We start from the raw sequence: 16,611 nt of genomic DNA, 5'->3' as shown, positions 1-16,611 counted from the left end.
TTTCTGTTAAAGCCATCCATTGATGGATCTTTGTATAGTTACTGTATTTTTCACTTCTAAGAGTTCTAGTTGGTCATTTAAATAACTACCATTTTACTTGTTGCCATTTCTTGTTCTATGTGGGTCTTTTTAAGCTTGTTATTTATTTCTTAGAAAATAGTGACCATCGCCTGACCAGGCGGTGGCGCAGTGGATAGAGCGTCGGACTGGGATGCGGAGGACCCAGGTTTAAGACCCCGAGGTCACCAGCTTAAGCGTGGGCTCATCTGGCTTGAGCATAGCTCACCAGCTTGGACCCAAGGTCGCTGGCTCGATCAAAGGGTTACTCGGTCTGCTGAAGGCCCGTGGTCAAGGCACATATGAGAAAGCAATCAATGAGCGGGCGGAGGAGCCGGAGCAGGTCCCGCGGGCTCCGGCTTGTGGGGACTGCTGGGTCTGGCAGCGATAGCCTTCGTCTTGGCTCCTTGCTCAGCCTGTCATGCCTGGCGCTGTCGGTGCTGCTGCTGGTGCAGATGTCCGAGGCCGCCAAGCGATTGCCTTCATATTGTTGAGCTCATGTCTGGGATAAAGCCTGACATAGAAGCCTACTGTCTACGCTGTGAATGCAAATATGAGGAAAGAAGCTCTGTGACGATCAAGGTTACCATTATAATTTATCTGTCCATTTTGGGCCTTCTATTTCTGTACATGGTATACCTTACTCTGGTTGAGCCCATTCTGAAGAGACGCCTGTTTGGACACTCACAGTTAATACAGAGTGATGATGACGTTGGCGATCACCAGCCTTTTGCGAATGCCCACGATGTGCTGGCCTGCTCCTGTAGTCGAGCCAATGTGCTGAATAAGGTAGAGTATGCCCAGCAGCGTTGGAAGCTTCAAGTTCAAGAGCAGCGAAAGTCCGTCTTTGACCGTCATGTTGTCCTCAGCTAATTGAGAATCAAATTCAAGGTAACTAGAAAGCAACAAGGCAGACAACTGGAAAAAACTGACTGAGTTTTTCTGGATTTTGTTTTAATACCCTGTTGATTTCACCAACTCTTGTTGGAAAATTCAAAACCTGAAACAAAAACGTGCGTGGTATTTTCTTGTTGACATATTAATAGAGACATTTTTAAAGCACACATAAAGTCAGCCAATAAACCCTTTCCTATTTGTGACTTTTACAGATAAAAACAAGTCTGCCTGTAAATTATCTTGAAGTCCTTCACCTGGAACAAGCATTCTCTTTTTCACCACACAGTTTTAACTTGGTTTTCAAGATAATTTTTAGGTGTTTTTTTGGCAGGGAGGGCTGTGATATGTGCAAATGGCTTAATATAACTTTTCTCAAGTCATTTTACTAAAAAAACTTTTGTAAATAGACTTTACCTTGTATTTTCAAGTTTCATTTGTATTTTGCAGTATAGCCAGCCTCATCAAAGCCCTGACTTACCCCCTTTGAATTTTGCACTGACTGTATTATCTAGGTACCTGGTAGGTCTATTGCCGCACTTCATGGTAAAGGAGACCTGAAATGCCTGTGGCTCTTCACAAAGTCAGACTTTCTTTAAGTACTGTGTTGTCTGATGCAGTGCATCCTAGAACAAACTGGCCATTTGCTAGTTTGCTCTAATGACTAAACATAGTCTTGGCATGTGTGGTCTTTCTCATTCCCTAAGTCTTTAAGGATGAATCTTAAAAGACTTGCATACTTGCAATAAAGAAAATTTCTTTTACAAAAAAAAAAAAAAAAGCAATCAATGAACAACAAAGGTGTGGCAACGAAAAACTAATGATTGATGCTTCTCATCTCTCTCTCTCCATTCCTGTCTGTCTGTCCCTATCTATCCCTCTCTCTGACTCTGTCTCTGTAAAAAAAAATAAGTAAATAAATAAATAAAATAAAACCTTAAAAAAAAGAGAAAATAGTGACCATGGACATTTTATAGTTATCTTGTAATTCAAGTATCTGAAGCTCTTTGAGAATCAGTTTCTGTTATCTCTTATTTCTGTGGATTTTCACCTACATTGCTTTTTATTGTGTGCTTAAAAAAAAAAATCTTGGCCCTGGCTGGTTGGCTCAGTGGTAGAGCGTTGGCCTGGCATGTGGAAGTCCCGGGTTCGATTCCCAGCCAGGGCACACAGGATAAGCGCCCATCTGCTTCTCCACCCCTCCCCCTCTCCTTCCTCTCTGTCTCTCTCTTCCCCTCCCGCAGCCGAGGCTCAATTGGAGCAAAAGATGGCCCAGGCGCTGGGGATGGCTCCTTGGCCTCTGCCCCAGGCGCTAGAGTGGCTCTGGTCACGACAGAGCGATGCCCCGGATGGGCAGAGCATCGCCCCCTGGTGGGCGTGCCAGGTGGATCCCAGTCAGGCGCATGCGGGAGTCTGTCTGACTGCCTCCCCTTTCCAGCTTCGGAAAAAAAAAAAGATCTTATTTATTGATTTTAGAGAAAGGAAAGAGGAAAGGGGATGAAGAGCAAGAAGTTAGTAGTTGCTTCTCATATGTGCCTTGACTGGGCAAGCCCAGGGTTAGCATGTGCTTTAAAAAAAAAATAATTGTGGGCCCTGGCCAGTTGGCTCAGCAGTAGAGCATCGCCTGGCATGTGGAAGTCCCATGTTAGATTCCCAGACAGGAGAAGCAACCATCTACTTCTCCACCCATCCCCCTCCCCTTTTCTCTCTTTCTCTCTTTCTCTCTCTCTGTTTCTCTCCTCCTGCAGGCATAGTTTAAATAGTTCAAGCAATTGGCCCCAGGTGCTGAGGATGGCTCCATAGCCTCACCTCAGGTGCTAAAATAGCTCTGTTGCTGAGCAATGAAGCAGGGGCCCCAGATGGGCAGAAATGGCCCGGTTGGGGGCTTGCCAGATGAATCCCGATCGGAGCACATGCCAACGTCTGTCTCTCTGCCTCCCTGCCTCTCACTAATAATAATAATAATAATAATAATTATGCCCTAGCCTGCTAGCTTGGTTAGAGCGTCATCTCAACGTTCCAAGGTTGCAGGTTCGATCCCTGGTCAGGGCACATATAGGAATCAACCAATGAATGCATAAATAAGTGGAACAACCAATCAATGTCTCTCTCCATCTTCCTCTTGTTCTCTAAAAATAAAGTTTAAAATATATATGTATCTTTTTTGGGGAAATTGGAAATAACTGAAGGGTAGGTAAACACTTCTGCAAAGAGTAATTTCATCTATTTCTATCAGACACCTGAAGGCATTGATAGTACAGGGTCATCTTAAACGGAGTTCAAGGCTTGGTTTCTTGAGCTCCCAGGCTACAAATATCTAGGAAGGTTCAATATCTGATACACTTTTTTTTTAAGTTGTTTTTTAAAGATTTATTCATTTTAGAGAGGGAAAAGCAAGAGGGCGGGGGAGCAGGAAGTATCAAATCCTATATGTGCCTTGACCAGGCAGCCTGGGGTTTTGAACCAGCGACCTCAGCATTCCAGGTCAACACTTCATTCACTGCACCCCCTCAGATCAGCCTGATTCACTCTCTTATTCTGAAAATTATAGCCCTTTGGCATGCCAGCTATTTGTAGGAAATATCTATTATATTGATACTACCCATTGTATGTAGGCTTTGGGTTTTGACTTCATTCTCATGAATCCTAAGGGTAAGTTCTAATTTGCTAAAATGAAATATAGTTTGTCTTTAGACCAAATGTGGTTGGCAGGCATCTATGCTCTATTTCTCTTTGCATTCTTGTTTGTCTTCACTTTTAGCCTGATAATCTTTTTTTTTTTTTTTTTTTTTAAAGTTGGAGAGGGGGGAAATGAAGTTAAACCTTTAGCAAAGCATCATGGATTTTTTTTTTTTAATTTTATTTATTCATTTTAGAGAGGAGAGGGAGAGACAGAGAGGGGGGGGGTAGGAGCTGGAAGAATCAACTCCCATATGTGCCTTGACCAGGCAAGCCCAGGGTTTTGAACCGGCGACCTCAGCATTTCCAGGTCAAGGCTTTATCCACTGCGCCACCACAGGTCAGGCCTGATAATCTTTTTAAAAAAATTTTATTGATTGATTTTAGAGAGGCAGAGAGAGATAGACAGACAGACAGACGGGAACACTGGTCTGTTCCTGTATGTGCCCTGGCAAAGGTTTGAACCAGCAACCTGTGCTTCGGCACTCTAACCAACCTAGCTATCCAGCCAGGGCTTGGCCTGATAACTTTTTTACTGATTTGTCAGTTCTTGGATGCTTTAATAACTTTTTGCTTTGCTTATATTTTATCCAGAAATTTTGGCTATTTCCAACAGGTTTCAGAAAAACAACTTAGTCCTGTCATCGTCAAAATCCAGAAGTTTTACTCACTCTCTTCTCCCTCTTGAACTTCAACTGCTTCCAAAGCCCCATTAGTTTATCAACACAGGTACTTCTGAATGCTAGCTAGTCTCTTTGCCTAGAAATATATATTCCTTTCTTTCCTCATCCCAACTGGCCTCTTCTGAATAACTGCTCATTCTTCCCTGACTACTGAGGCTTTGTTGAATACTATTCCTCTGAGTTTCCATAGTCCCCAGTGCTTCTCTTATCTAGCACTGTCTGTAGCTCCTGGTTATATTGCTCTGCAAGGGCCAGACCCTATACAACTCATAACTGCAAGCGGCAGCATATCACAGTGGTTAAGAATGTGGCATCTGCGCCTGACCAGGCAGTGGTGCAGTGGATAGAACATCGGACTGTGATGCGGAAGACCCAGGTTCGAGACCCCGAGGTTGCCAGCTTGAGCGCAGGCTCATCTGGTTTGAGCAAAGCTCACCCATTGGACCCAAGGTTGCTGGCTTGAGCAAGGGGTTACTTGGTCTGCTGAAGGCCCATGGTCAAGGCACATATGAGAAAGCAGTCAGTGAACAACTAAGTTTTCCCAACAAAAAACTGATGATTGATGCTTCTCATCTCTCTCTCTCTCCATTCCTGTCTGTCTGTCCCTATCTATCCCTCTCTCTGACTCTGTCTCTGTAAAAAAAAAAAAAGTAGCATCTGCTATGAGTGACTAGGTTTGAATCCCAGTCCTACCTACCACTGTGTGATCTTTTTTTTTCTAATTTTTATTTTATTTTATTTTTTTACAGAGACAGAGAGTCAGAGTGATCTTAACCTCTTTGTTCCTTTTGTCCCACCTGCAAAGCAGAACAAGGAAAGAAGCCTGCTTTGTAGGATTATGGGGAAGAAATGAGTTAAGGGATGTGTTAGTGTGTGCATATAAAGTGCTTAGAACTGTTTCATGCACAGAAAGTGCTCCTAAGTACTGGCCAATTTTTTTTTTTCAGAGACAGAGAGTCAGAGAGAGGGATAGATAGGGACAGACAGACAGGAACGGAGAGATGAGACATTAGTTTTTCGTTGCGACAGTTGTTCATTGATTGCTTTCTCATATGTGCCTTGACCATGAGGCTACAGCAGACCGAGGAACCCCTTGCTTGAGCCAGCGACCTTGGGTCCAAGCTGGTGAGCTTTGCTCAAACCAGATGAGCCCGTGCTCAAGCTGGCGACCTCGAGGTCTCCAACCTGGGTCCTCCGCATCCCAGTCTGATGCTCTATCCACTGCACCACCGCCTGGTCAGGCAGTTCTGGTCAATTTTATGTGGTCTTGGTTCATAGCATTTCTTAGGTACCCAATTATCGAATATTCATCTATTTTTATGCTTTTCAAGCAGCTCTGGCTATGACTTGATGGGGTGAAGATTTACTTGAATTTCTCTCTGCCCCTGAAAATCCCTCCCACTGTGATTTCCTTGAACCCCACAATGAATAGAACAGCCTATCTCTCTCAGATCTCTCCACTAAGCTCTGCTAGGGAGGTGGGAAGTCCAGAGGGAAAGACCACTGAACATGGGCTGAAGTTATTAGCTCTACCACTAACTTGTTGTGGACCTTCAGCTAAACTTAATTTTATAGGATCCTTATCACATCCTCCACTCCAGTCCTGCTGTCCCCTGACTGCTCAGTCTGAAACAATGCCCTTCTTCCTCTAACTGGCTCAAAATCCAGTCTCTAAGGCATACCTTACATGCCACTTCTAGCCCATGGTGCAGGCCACCTCTACGTTATTGCTCCCTGCTTCTAACTCAGTTGTGAACCCAATACTAGCATAGTAAGCTTAAATAAATGCAACTGTTGCCTGACCAGGCGGTGGCGCAGTGGATGCAGTGTTGGACTGGGATGCGCAGAACCCAGGTTCGAGGCCCCGAGGTGGCCGGCTTGAGCATGGGCTCATCTGGTTTGAGCAAAAGCTCACCAGCCTGACCTGTGGTGGCGCAGTGGATCAAGTGTCGACCTGGAAACACTGAGGTCGCCAGTTCAAAACCCTGGAGCTGCCTGGTCAAGGCACATATGGGAGTTGTTTCCTGTTCCTCCTCCCCCCTTCTCTCTCTCTCTCCTCTCTAAAATAAATAAATAAATAATATTTAAAAAAAAAAAAAAAAAAAAAAAAGCTCACCAGCTTGGACCCAAGGTTGCTGGCTTGAGCAGGGGGTTACTCGGTCTGCTGGAGGCCCGCGGTCAAGGCACATGAGAAAGCAATCAAATCAATGAACAACTTGGGTGTCGCCACGAAAGGCTGGTGATTGGTGCTTCTCATCTCTCTCTCCATTCCTGTCTGTCCCTATCTATCCCTCTCTCTCTGTCTCTGAAAAAATAAATAAATAAAAATAAATAAATGCAACTGTTGCTTTAGTAAATACACTTGGACTTTACAGTACATGTGAACAAATCAACTGCCTTAAAATTGCTTCCCTTTTGATAGATATACTGGAAACTTCCCCCAAGAGACCAAATGAAGCTTTCAATTCCGAAGCTTTAATTTAAATCAAGTAGACTTTTTCACTCGATATAAATTCACAGACCTAGGAGCATTTGTGGGTTCACAAGTAGGCATTGCTGGCATGTTGAGTTTGTCACCCTTAGGCTTGGATTAACGTCGTATTATTTCATTCTTCACATCCACAATTTCCCCAAAAGGAAAGATGTTAAAAAATACGGCCTGACCTGTGGTGGCGCAGTGGATAGTCGACTTGGAATGCTGAGGTCGCTGGTTAGAAATCCTGGGCTTGCCTGATCAAGGCACAAATGAGTTGATACTTCCTGCTCCTTCTCACCTATATCCACTTGGGCACCATATTAAATGATAATAAATAACTTAGAAATATGTAAGTTCTAAGCCTTTTAAAACCAAGCCATATTGTATACTGACACAGTCAATACAATAATACAACTTTGAAAATTTTTGTTATCTGAATTGATTACTCTTTCACTCATTACCAGGATACAAAAAATGTTATCTGAAAGTTACATCACCAGCTGCACTTAATGAGCTGTCCTTGATCATAGAGGAAACGAGATGACTAAGGAAAGCTTGATGAGGAAATCTAAAGGTTCTGTTCCATACCTCTGCAGAAATGTAGAACACCAGAGGATTTGGGGGAGGGTCCCAGAAGTAAAGGGCTGTTTGCAGACAACTTGATTTTGACAATGATTTATAGACAAACTAACCAGGGTGGAGAAAAAGTAGGGAATAAATAAGACACAAATAGCTGAGATGAACATGAGTTTCTAAGTAATGAACTAACTCAAGAAGAAAGCTTTAGGATTATGTCAACTTCAAATGAGAAGTCTGCTGGCAATGTCTGGCTTTGGAGATGGGAGATGGGTAGCATCTTTTCTTTAACCTTTTTTTTTATTTATTTTATTTATTTTTTTACAGAACAGAGAGTGCATCAGAGAGAGGGATAGACAGGGACAGACAGACAGGAACGGAGAGAGATGAGAAGCACCAATCATTAGTTTTTCATTGCACATTGCGACACCTTAGTTGTTCATTGATTGCTTTCTCATATGTGCCTTGACCGCGGGCCTTCAGCAGACCAAGTAACCCCTTGCTGGAGCCAGCGACCTTGGGTCCAAGCTGGTGAATTTTTGCTCAAACCAAGTGAGCCTGCGCTCAAACTGGTGACCTCGGGGTCTCGAACCTGGGTCCTCTACATCCCAGTCCGACGCTCCATCCACTGTGCCACCGCCTGGTCAGGCTCTTTAACCTTCTTTATAAAATAAAGGAACAGGGAGGACCTTTCTATATATTTTCCATGAAGAATCTCTTAATCTAGGAAGCAAACATTTGCTACACAATTGGGACCCCTTATTGAAAAATGTAGGCAAAGTGGTCATCTATCACAAAGCCTACCAGCATGGTGTTTAAAGCAAAGCCCAAAGCCTCTAGGAAGCAGAAGTAACAAAAACTGAACAAGGAGTCCCTGGAATGAGATGCCAGCTTAGTGCCTAATCCCTGAAAGACAAAACTATCAACCTGGATCAACAGAAAAATCCATCACAAAACCCACCTGTTAAGAGACACACATATGTAATATGTGATCTATGGCACAACAGCCATTATAGTAGCCCATGTGGAACACAGTGGAGGGAATGATGATTGCTCTTACATGATTATAGCTTCCCTTCATTTAACCTTTCATCTAACTAACCTTAGTAAGTGTTCCCTCTTCAAAGATCTTTTCATTTCTTTTGAATAAACATTAGTCAGCTGCTTCCCCTAGTACACATAGGTATGTGAGACTTTAATGGAAAAACAATATAAAGACAATCTAATAGTATCACAAATTGCAGCCCAAGGGGAAGTCAGTAGCAGCAGTGATTGAGTTGTAACAGCTCTCCTTTATCTCCAAACTCACACACCCATCACCACCTGAGGGTGAATTAGTGAGGACAGGGATAAACTGGCATGAAGCCCACTATGTATAACTTGCTCAACTGACTATTCTGGAAAGAAAAATCCGTTCATGGACAATTCAGAAAACACTGCTGCTTCGCCTGACCAGGTGGTGGTGCAGTGGATAGAGCATCAGACCGGAATGCAGAGGACTCGGGTTTGAAACCCTGAAGTCTCACCGGGCTGGAGCACAGGTTCACTGGCTTGAGCCAGGGGTCACTTGGTCTGCTGTAGCCCCCTGGGTCAAGGCACATATGAAAACACAATCAATGAACAACTAAGGTGCCACAACAAAGAATTGATGCTTTTCATTTCTCTCCCTTCCTGTCTGTAGCTATCTGTCCCTCTCTGACTGTCTCTGTAAAAAATAATAATAATAATAAAAAAAGAAAACACTGCTGCTTCAATAGGACCAACACTCACTTCCCAAGATATAGGGCTATATTTACAAATTTTATTATTTTTTATCCCAAAAATACATATAAATGAAACCCTGCTCTTCAAATGCAGGAGGCTTTTGCCTATAACATAGTATTACATTTATATCACAAAACATTCTCGTAAGAAAATCAGTATGCAGCTCTTTCACTCACAATTATATATATATATATATATACACGTATACACACTATTTATATATGTAAGTAGTTATGAATTTTCTACTCACACAAAATCCATTAGTGAAAAACTAGGAAGCTGGGCAATTCCCATGCTTTCCAGACATGGGAATGTAGACACAACCTCTCTAAATGTTTTTTTAAAAAGATGAAACGTGTAACTACACGACCTCCTTAGACATGTACACATGTTGTTAGAATAAAGCAAGAACCCTGCCACATTAATGACACAGTTTCTCAAAAAAGGAAGAAAAGAGATAACATTTGAATAAAAATACAAAGTTGAAGAACAGATAAGATGATCAAAATTGCTATGTACACGCTCCAGGGAGAAATCAGAATCCTCTCACAGGAAACAGATCCACGACGCATTGCAGCCTCTCGTGAAGTTAAATAAGCACCCAATGGCAGTAGTCATGATCTTCCTGTATAGTCATATGCTTAAGCAGGCTCCATAAAGCATCTGTTAAGTCCAACAGTCAATAATGAGGTCATGTGGTAAATCCCCCCCCCCAAAAAAAAAGAAGTGCAAAATCAACTTCTGTGACTCAAGAGCTCAACCAGTTCAAAGCTTTGGTATATACTGGAGGTTGTTTTGGTGATAACCAAAGCTTAGAAAGATTCTCTGTTAAGGGATTTGCCCCAGAAACAAAAAGAAAACAAATCCAGTCCACAAAGCCTACAAATAAAGTAACTGTACAAAGAGAACAAGCCACAATTCCCCTTTAGCCAAGGGTTTACAGTTTCCTAGGCAGCAGTTCTGAAAGCACCAGCTAAAGCCACAATGCTTCTACGAAAACACGATGTGTTGGTGAGACTGTTCTGAAACACAGGTCCACAGGCAAGTGGCTGATGTGCCACAGAAAAAAGTTCAAACAAACACAACTCAGTTTTCTTATACTGTAACTAACGTAAGCTGCTCAGCAACTGAGGAAAGACTTAAGGCAATAAGAGGCATTACAAAGAGCACCACGGTGCTCCTCAGTCGGTCACAAAGCCTTCACAGAAAGGAAAGGTCTCTCAAGAGTTTGGATTGTTTTAGTTTGCTAGCTGTCAGACACTTCCTCTTCCTCCTCGTCATCCTCGTCTTCTTTCCTGTCTACTTCAGAGGTGTCAGAGGACTCATGAAGCAGAACATATTCTCTGCTGCTGAACCCAAATTTAAGTACATCTTTTTCCTTCAGTTCATAGTATCTCTGTGGCTCAATGCGCTTGTTATTCAAGAACGTTCCATTGCCTGAGCCAAGGTCAATGATGTAGGGTCTCACCCTGCGGCCAACTGTCCCATCAGCACGGGTGTATTCCACGAGCCTAGAAGAAACAAAACATAGACCTAAGTGTGGGAGGAGGCAGAAGAGCGTACAGGGTGGATAAATGGTGACGGAAGGACACCTGGCTTGAGGGAGTGAACACACAATACAGTGTATAGATGATATAGAATTATACACCTGAAACCTGTAACTTTATTAACCAATGTCACCCCAATAAACTCAATTAAAAAAAAAGAGAAACCTGTGGGCCAAATCCCACCTCAGAAAAACCAGCCTTTTGCTACACAGGGTGGTTAACTCTTTCACGACCAGCACAATCCAGACTGGCGGCTGAAAACCACCAAGGTACACAACCTGGCGTCAAACCCAGTTCAGGAGCCAAGATATCAAAGGCAAAGCATGGCTTTGAATCTAGAAACTAGGAGCAAGTTATATGCTTAGTAGAAAGGCGGCAGATGGGAAATTCATGGTAGATCAAAAGCTTAAAATGCAGAATTCACCCTGGCCAGTTGGCTCAGTGGTAGAGCATCAGCCTGGCGTGCAGGAGTCCCAGGTTCAATTCCCGGCCAGGGCACAAAGGAGAAGCGCCCATCTGCTTCTCCACCCCTCCCCCTCTCCTTCCTCTCTGTCTCTCTCTTCCCCTCCCACAGCCAAGGCTCTATTGAGCAAAGTTGGCCCGGGCACTGAGGATGGCTCTATGGCCTCTGCCTCAGGCACTAGAATGGCTCTGGTTGCAACAGAGCGACACCCCAGATGGGCAGAGCATCGCCCCCTGGTGGGCATGCCGGGTGGATCCCAGTCGGGCACATGTGGGAGTCTGTCTGATTGCCTTCCCCTTTCCAACTTCAGAAAAATACAAAAATAATAATAATAATAAAAAATGCAGAATTCAAGGCCTCTTGCCATAGTTAAGAAAATGTTTTTTGTGTTATGATCAATACAATGTCACCTATATTTCAACTTATTTCATTTCCTGTCCCAGTGGTAATAAAGCAGATTTGGACTTCAGAGTTAAGGGAGCTAGACTCAAGCCAGACTTTTGCTATGGTGATCATTTATTAGGCAAGCCACTTGGCTTTGCTAAATTTTAGTCTTCTCACCATCAGATGGCAATAATTAAGACCTGTGCTATCTGCCTCACAGGTTGTTGTAAGGCTCAAACAATAAAAGATTATACTATGCAAACTGTCAAGCTATAGATGCAGCAAACACACAAGCCAGGCATTCTCAATCATATTTCCATTTAACCCTCATAACAGCCCTTTCAGGTAGGTAGAAACAGGCCCAGAAAGTGGCTTGTCCCAGGCCAAATACCTGGCAAGTGGCAGTGGCTGAATTTTCAACACCAAGTTCAATGCGCTTATATAAATATAAGTGATTATTCAAAGGGTCAGATTAATACTCCTAAAGACTAATATTAAATACAAAGAGTATGAATTTGTCTGCATATGTGTGCACACAATACTTAGCAATCCCATTGAGATGCTAGCTTCAGCCTACACTTGAGTTTCTTTCTGTAAATATACTGTACTTACCGATACTGAAAGACTGCGTGCTGCTTTGAACAAGAGGGATGATCGATTGGAATGTCTGCGATGCGGCGGTGTCGGCCCAACAGGTAAGCGCTTTGTCGATGGATGTACATGACTGGAAGCACCTCATCATTTTTAAAGGGGTAAAGACGCCACCTTTTTTTAGGGATACGTGCTTCAGGAGGCTCACTATATTTAATGACTACACCCCGAAAGGTGTTGGTGTCCTCAAGAAGAGCCCCAGAAAGTTCAAAGCTTGGCTTTTCCTTAACAGGCACCTCTTTGTCTTTCTTATTGCCACCAGGTGGAGGAACAAACTCCTGAGACTCACTACCGCTGGTACTAACTTCATTCTTTTGGCGACGCTCCCGCCGTCGGGCATTGTAAAACTCCCGCTCTGCTTCTTGAGCCTGCAGGTTCTGCAGATCCCGATCCCGTCCCTGAGCCTGCCCACGCCCAGGTCTCTCGTTAGAGGCTCTCCTCTGGTGGGAGTGGCCCCTGTGCCTGTCTCGGTCACTGCTCCTAGCTAGCCTGTGTTCTTGTCCTGGTGCTTCCCGGTGCTGCCGATCTTCCCGTTCTCTTCGGGGAGGATGATCCTCACGTTCCTAAAATTTGAAAAGATTCAGTACATTCCAGGAAATACACAAACTATATACAAGCTGCATTCAAAAGTTATTTGTGATTTAAACTCCGGCATTCAAGAGCAAAACGTCCCACAGTAATAAGGTTATCAGTGATAGTTATGTTTCTGTGCAAGGCCACACTGACAGTGTGTCCCATGCTGTTGCATGCCCATGTTCAGAGCCCTAAAAACAAGGGTACCTGCAGGAAAACTTAAAGGGGATCATATACAGAAAAGAGAACTAACAAAGAGAGTCAACTAGTCAAGTACAATATAAATATACGTAAAGGAAAAGCTAGCTTTCTCTTATGCCAAAAATTAAAATGTAATAGTAATTTTTAAATATCTTATTTCAACAGTAACAAAAATCATTCAAGGCCCTGGCCGGTTGGCTCAGCGGTAGAGCGTCGGCCTGGCGTGCGGGGGACCCGGGTTTGATTCCCAGCCAGGGCACATAGGAGAAGCGCCCATTTGCTTCTCCACCTCCCCCTCCTTCCTCTCTGTCTCTCTCTTCCCCTCCCGCAGCCAAGGCTCCATTGGAGCAAAGATGGCCCGGGCGCTGGGGATGGCTCCTTGGCCTCTGCCCCAGGCGCTAGAGTGGCTCTGGTCGCGGCAGAGCGATGCCCCGGAGGGGCAGAGCATCGCCCCCTGGTGGGCGTGCCGGGTGGATCCCGGTCGGGCACATGCGGGACTCTTGTCTGACTGTCTCTCCCCGTTTCCAGCTTCAGAAAAATACAAAAAAAAAACAACAACAACAAAAAAAAATCATTCAATACCTATGAATACATTTAGTACATAAGATATGAAATGACAAAAGTATACATATGGAGAACAGATTCGCCCTTGCCATGGTTGAGAGTAAAAGTGGGAGGGAAGTGAGTGTGACTACAGAAGAACAACATGAGGGATCCTTGTGGTGATGAAAACATTTTATATCTTTTTTTTTTATTTTTATTTATTTATTTATTCATTCATTTTAGGGGGGGAGAGAGAGAGAGAGAGAGAGAGAAAGGGGAGGAGCAGGAAGCATCAGCTCCCATATGTGCCTTGACCAGGCAAGCCAGGGTTTTGAACCGGCAACCTCAGTGTTTCCAGGTTGACGCTTTATCCACTACGCCACCACAGGTCAGGCCGGAAACATTTTATATCTTGACTGTAAAGATGTCACCATTGGGAGAAACAGGGTAAAGAGTATACACCTGTATTATTTTACACCTGCATGTGTATCAACAATGATCTCAAAATAAAAAGTTTCATTTAACAAAAAAAGCAGAAAAACACCTCATTTTTCGAAAAGTCCATTGCAGGTATAGAAAAATATACATACACAACACTTAGCTATAATGGTAATAAGCTGTAGATTTGGAACCAGCCACAAAACATCTCAATCCACTTACCTGTTTCACTTTGACTGTTGAATGGTGAGGACTTCGGCTTCTGTTACTCCGAGGAGACTTGCTTCTTCTTCCCGATGACTTTTTCTTTTTGGCTGGAGACCTGTTAAGACCAGATTTTCTCTCCATATCCCTTTCCCCACCATATAAATTACCTTCTAATATCAGGCTTACCCACCACACAAACACCACATTTGTGAAAGCCTCTGCTTTTAACACTATAGGAGTCAGGAACTTCAGTCCTGGCCAGTTGGCTCAGTGGTAAAGCGTCGGCCTGGCATGCAGGAGTCCTGGGTTCGATTCCCAGCCAGGGCACAAAGGAGAAGCGCCCATCTATTTCTCCACCCCTCCCCCTCTCCTTCCTCTCTGTCTCTCTCTTCCCTTCCCGCAGCCAAGGCTTTATTGGAGCAAAGTTGGCCCGGGAGCTGGGGATGGCTCTGTGGCCTCTGCCTCAGGCGCTAGAATGGCTCTGGTTGCAACAGAGCAACGCCCCAGATGGGCAGAGCATCGCCTCCTGGTGGGCATGCTGGGTGGATCCCGGTCCGGCGCATGAGGGAGTCTGTCTGGCTGCCTCCCCAGTTTCCAACTTCAGAAAAATACAAAAAAAAAAAAAAAAAAAGTCAGGAGCTTCACCTTCCTAGCCTAACGTCTCCCCTGAGTTCCACACTCACAGACATCACTGCCTACCAAACCTTCCTTCACTTAGATAATGTAACTCTCAAATCTCAACTCCTCAAAACCTTTCCTCTCTCTGTCTTTGCCATCTCAGTAAGTGGGACTACCATCCATCCTGCTCCTCAAGCCAAAAACCTAGAAGTCATCCTTGATTCTCTTTACTCTCACCAATAGCTAGCTCTCCACACCCTTCCGCCACAATCACAATTCAATCCATCAGCAAGGCCTCTCCTTCTGTCTCCTCCCTCTCTCACCATGTTCCAACCACTCCCCTTGATCACTACACCGGGCCTTTATTTTTTCCCTGGTTCTAAAACAATCACAATTAATTCTACTACAGGTTCTTTGCACAATTGGTTTCCCGTGCCTGGATCCTTACAAGGATGAATCAGGCTTATCATTCAGGTTTCGGCTCAAACATCTCCTTGGAGCGGCCTTCTCCCACTTCCCTCCAATCTCTATCACATTCCTGTTCTAACCTACTCCTAAGATTTGTTACTGAGGCTATCTTCTTTGCTAGTTACTTGTCTCAGGGCTAGAAGAAAATCACTGGAGAGGGTAAAGACCATCTCATTCTTGTTCATCCTTTCTTCCCCCGGACCTACGGCAGGCTTTAGCATATAATAAATACTCAGTAAAACTACGGAGAATGAATAAACGAACGAGTCTAGCAAGAGATAATTTTTCCCCCATAAGTTCTATCAGGCAGATGCCCCCCAGGGCGGCACTCTTGGATCCTGCATTCCATTTTCCGGCAGATGGGGAAAACCTTTCATATCAACTTAAATGATCACTGCCATCCGATGGCACTTATTCAACCAAGTGCTGGGCACACAGAGATGAAGGGGTGGGATCCTGCCCATTAGGCCTTTAACGTCCGGTGACAATGCCGGTGATAGGTAAACAATAACACACGCACCACCGGGTCACTTCCACCGCCTTAGGATTAAGTCCAAGCCGCTCCTCTCAGCGTTCAAGGTGTGTTTCTAACGCTAGCCCTGTCCTCCTTTCTCAATGAGCCCACATACCGGCTACGTTTTCGGGTTCGGTTCCCGCGGTGACCAGGGCGGCCCGGTTCGCCGGCTGGGGGGGACGCACTACCGCCGGAGGAGTCCGGGCGGCGGTGAACCGGCGGCGCGACCTCCGGGCTGAGGCGCTCCTGCTTCACCACAACCGCCGCCGTCGCCACTAAGTCCTCGTCCCGGTGCCTTCGCCGGCTCCCCCGCTCCCGCTCGCTCTTCACCACCTTCATGCTGGGGTATCCACGGAGCGAAGGAAAAATACAGCCGTTGCACCCCTTTACTAGAAAGGAAATGACGTGTAGCCATGAACTTCCGCTTCTGGGTGCACACTCTCCCAGAAACCCTCGCGGTGCAAAGGCTAAACACGTGACAACGACGCTGTTGTGGGCGGGGCTGTAGTGACGCGACTTGGGTGGCGGGAGTTTTAAGTTTCGAAACTCAACCTCGCCATCAGTTGGAAATTGTTTAGCCAATTTTTGGATGTTATATCACCGTTTGCAATGTTATGTACAAACTCTATGTGACAAAAATGTTAAACGAAAGAAGCAGGATACAAAATTGCGCAAATTGTGCTTACGTTTATGTTTAAGAAAAGAAGGAAGAAAATGCAATCATAGATGGCATATCGTGGGCAAATAATTAGTATTTCCCCTCTTTGAACGTTTTATGTTGTCATTTTTCCACTTAATTAAAAACAAATGATTTTTAAAATCTGGTAACTACAGATGTTTTCCTCTATGACTCCCATTTTGCAGATGACAAAATC

At 44.4% G+C, this 16,611-nt stretch overlaps 2 protein-coding genes across 2 annotated transcripts; one reads left to right on the top strand and one right to left on the bottom strand.

The window, feature by feature from the left end:
- The first annotated feature begins 526 nt into the window (after positions 1 to 526).
- On the top strand, positions 527 to 1,704 carry LOC136329129 (transmembrane protein 9B). The gene has a single exon (XM_066265070.1). It carries the CDS (start codon positions 556 to 558, stop codon positions 928 to 930), a length of 375 nt encoding a protein of 124 aa, XP_066121167.1. The 5' UTR covers positions 527 to 555; the 3' UTR covers positions 931 to 1,704.
- Positions 1,705 to 9,132: 7,428 nt separating this feature from the next.
- On the bottom strand, positions 9,133 to 16,112 carry SNIP1 (Smad nuclear interacting protein 1). The gene is made up of 4 exons (XM_066269618.1): positions 15,852 to 16,112; positions 14,152 to 14,251; positions 12,136 to 12,737; positions 9,133 to 10,640 (listed from the first exon to the last, which is right to left on the bottom strand). The coding sequence occupies exons 1-4, from the start codon at positions 16,073 to 16,075 to the stop codon at positions 10,376 to 10,378; spliced, it is 1,191 nt and encodes a 396-aa protein (XP_066125715.1). The 5' UTR covers positions 16,076 to 16,112; the 3' UTR covers positions 9,133 to 10,375.
- Positions 16,113 to 16,611: the final 499 nt, after the last annotated feature.

This window comes from Saccopteryx bilineata, chromosome 3 (assembly GCF_036850765.1).
Source record: "Saccopteryx bilineata isolate mSacBil1 chromosome 3, mSacBil1_pri_phased_curated, whole genome shotgun sequence".
In the NCBI taxonomy this organism is placed as follows: domain Eukaryota; kingdom Metazoa; phylum Chordata; class Mammalia; order Chiroptera; family Emballonuridae; genus Saccopteryx; species Saccopteryx bilineata.
The sequence above is the reverse complement of the archived record's forward strand: the minus strand, read 5'-3'. Positions and strand labels throughout refer to the sequence as shown.

What these genes read in the sequence shown, in the direction of transcription:
- LOC136329129 (XM_066265070.1), top strand. Translation starts at nt 556, where the DNA reads ATGTCTGGGATAAAGCCTGACATAGAAGCCTACTGTCTACGCTGTGAA.
- SNIP1 (XM_066269618.1), bottom strand. Translation starts at nt 16,075, where the DNA reads ATGAAGGTGGTGAAGAGCGAGCGGGAGCGGGGGAGCCGGCGAAGGCAC. An exon ending in CGAACCCGAAAACGTAGCCG is followed by an intron (nt 14,252 to 15,851) that starts GTATGTGGGCTC and finishes TGGTCTTAACAG; the next exon opens with GTCTCCAGCCAAAAAGAAAA. An exon ending in CAACAGTCAAAGTGAAACAG is followed by an intron (nt 12,738 to 14,151) that starts GTAAGTGGATTG and finishes TTCAAATTTTAG; the next exon opens with GAACGTGAGGATCATCCTCC.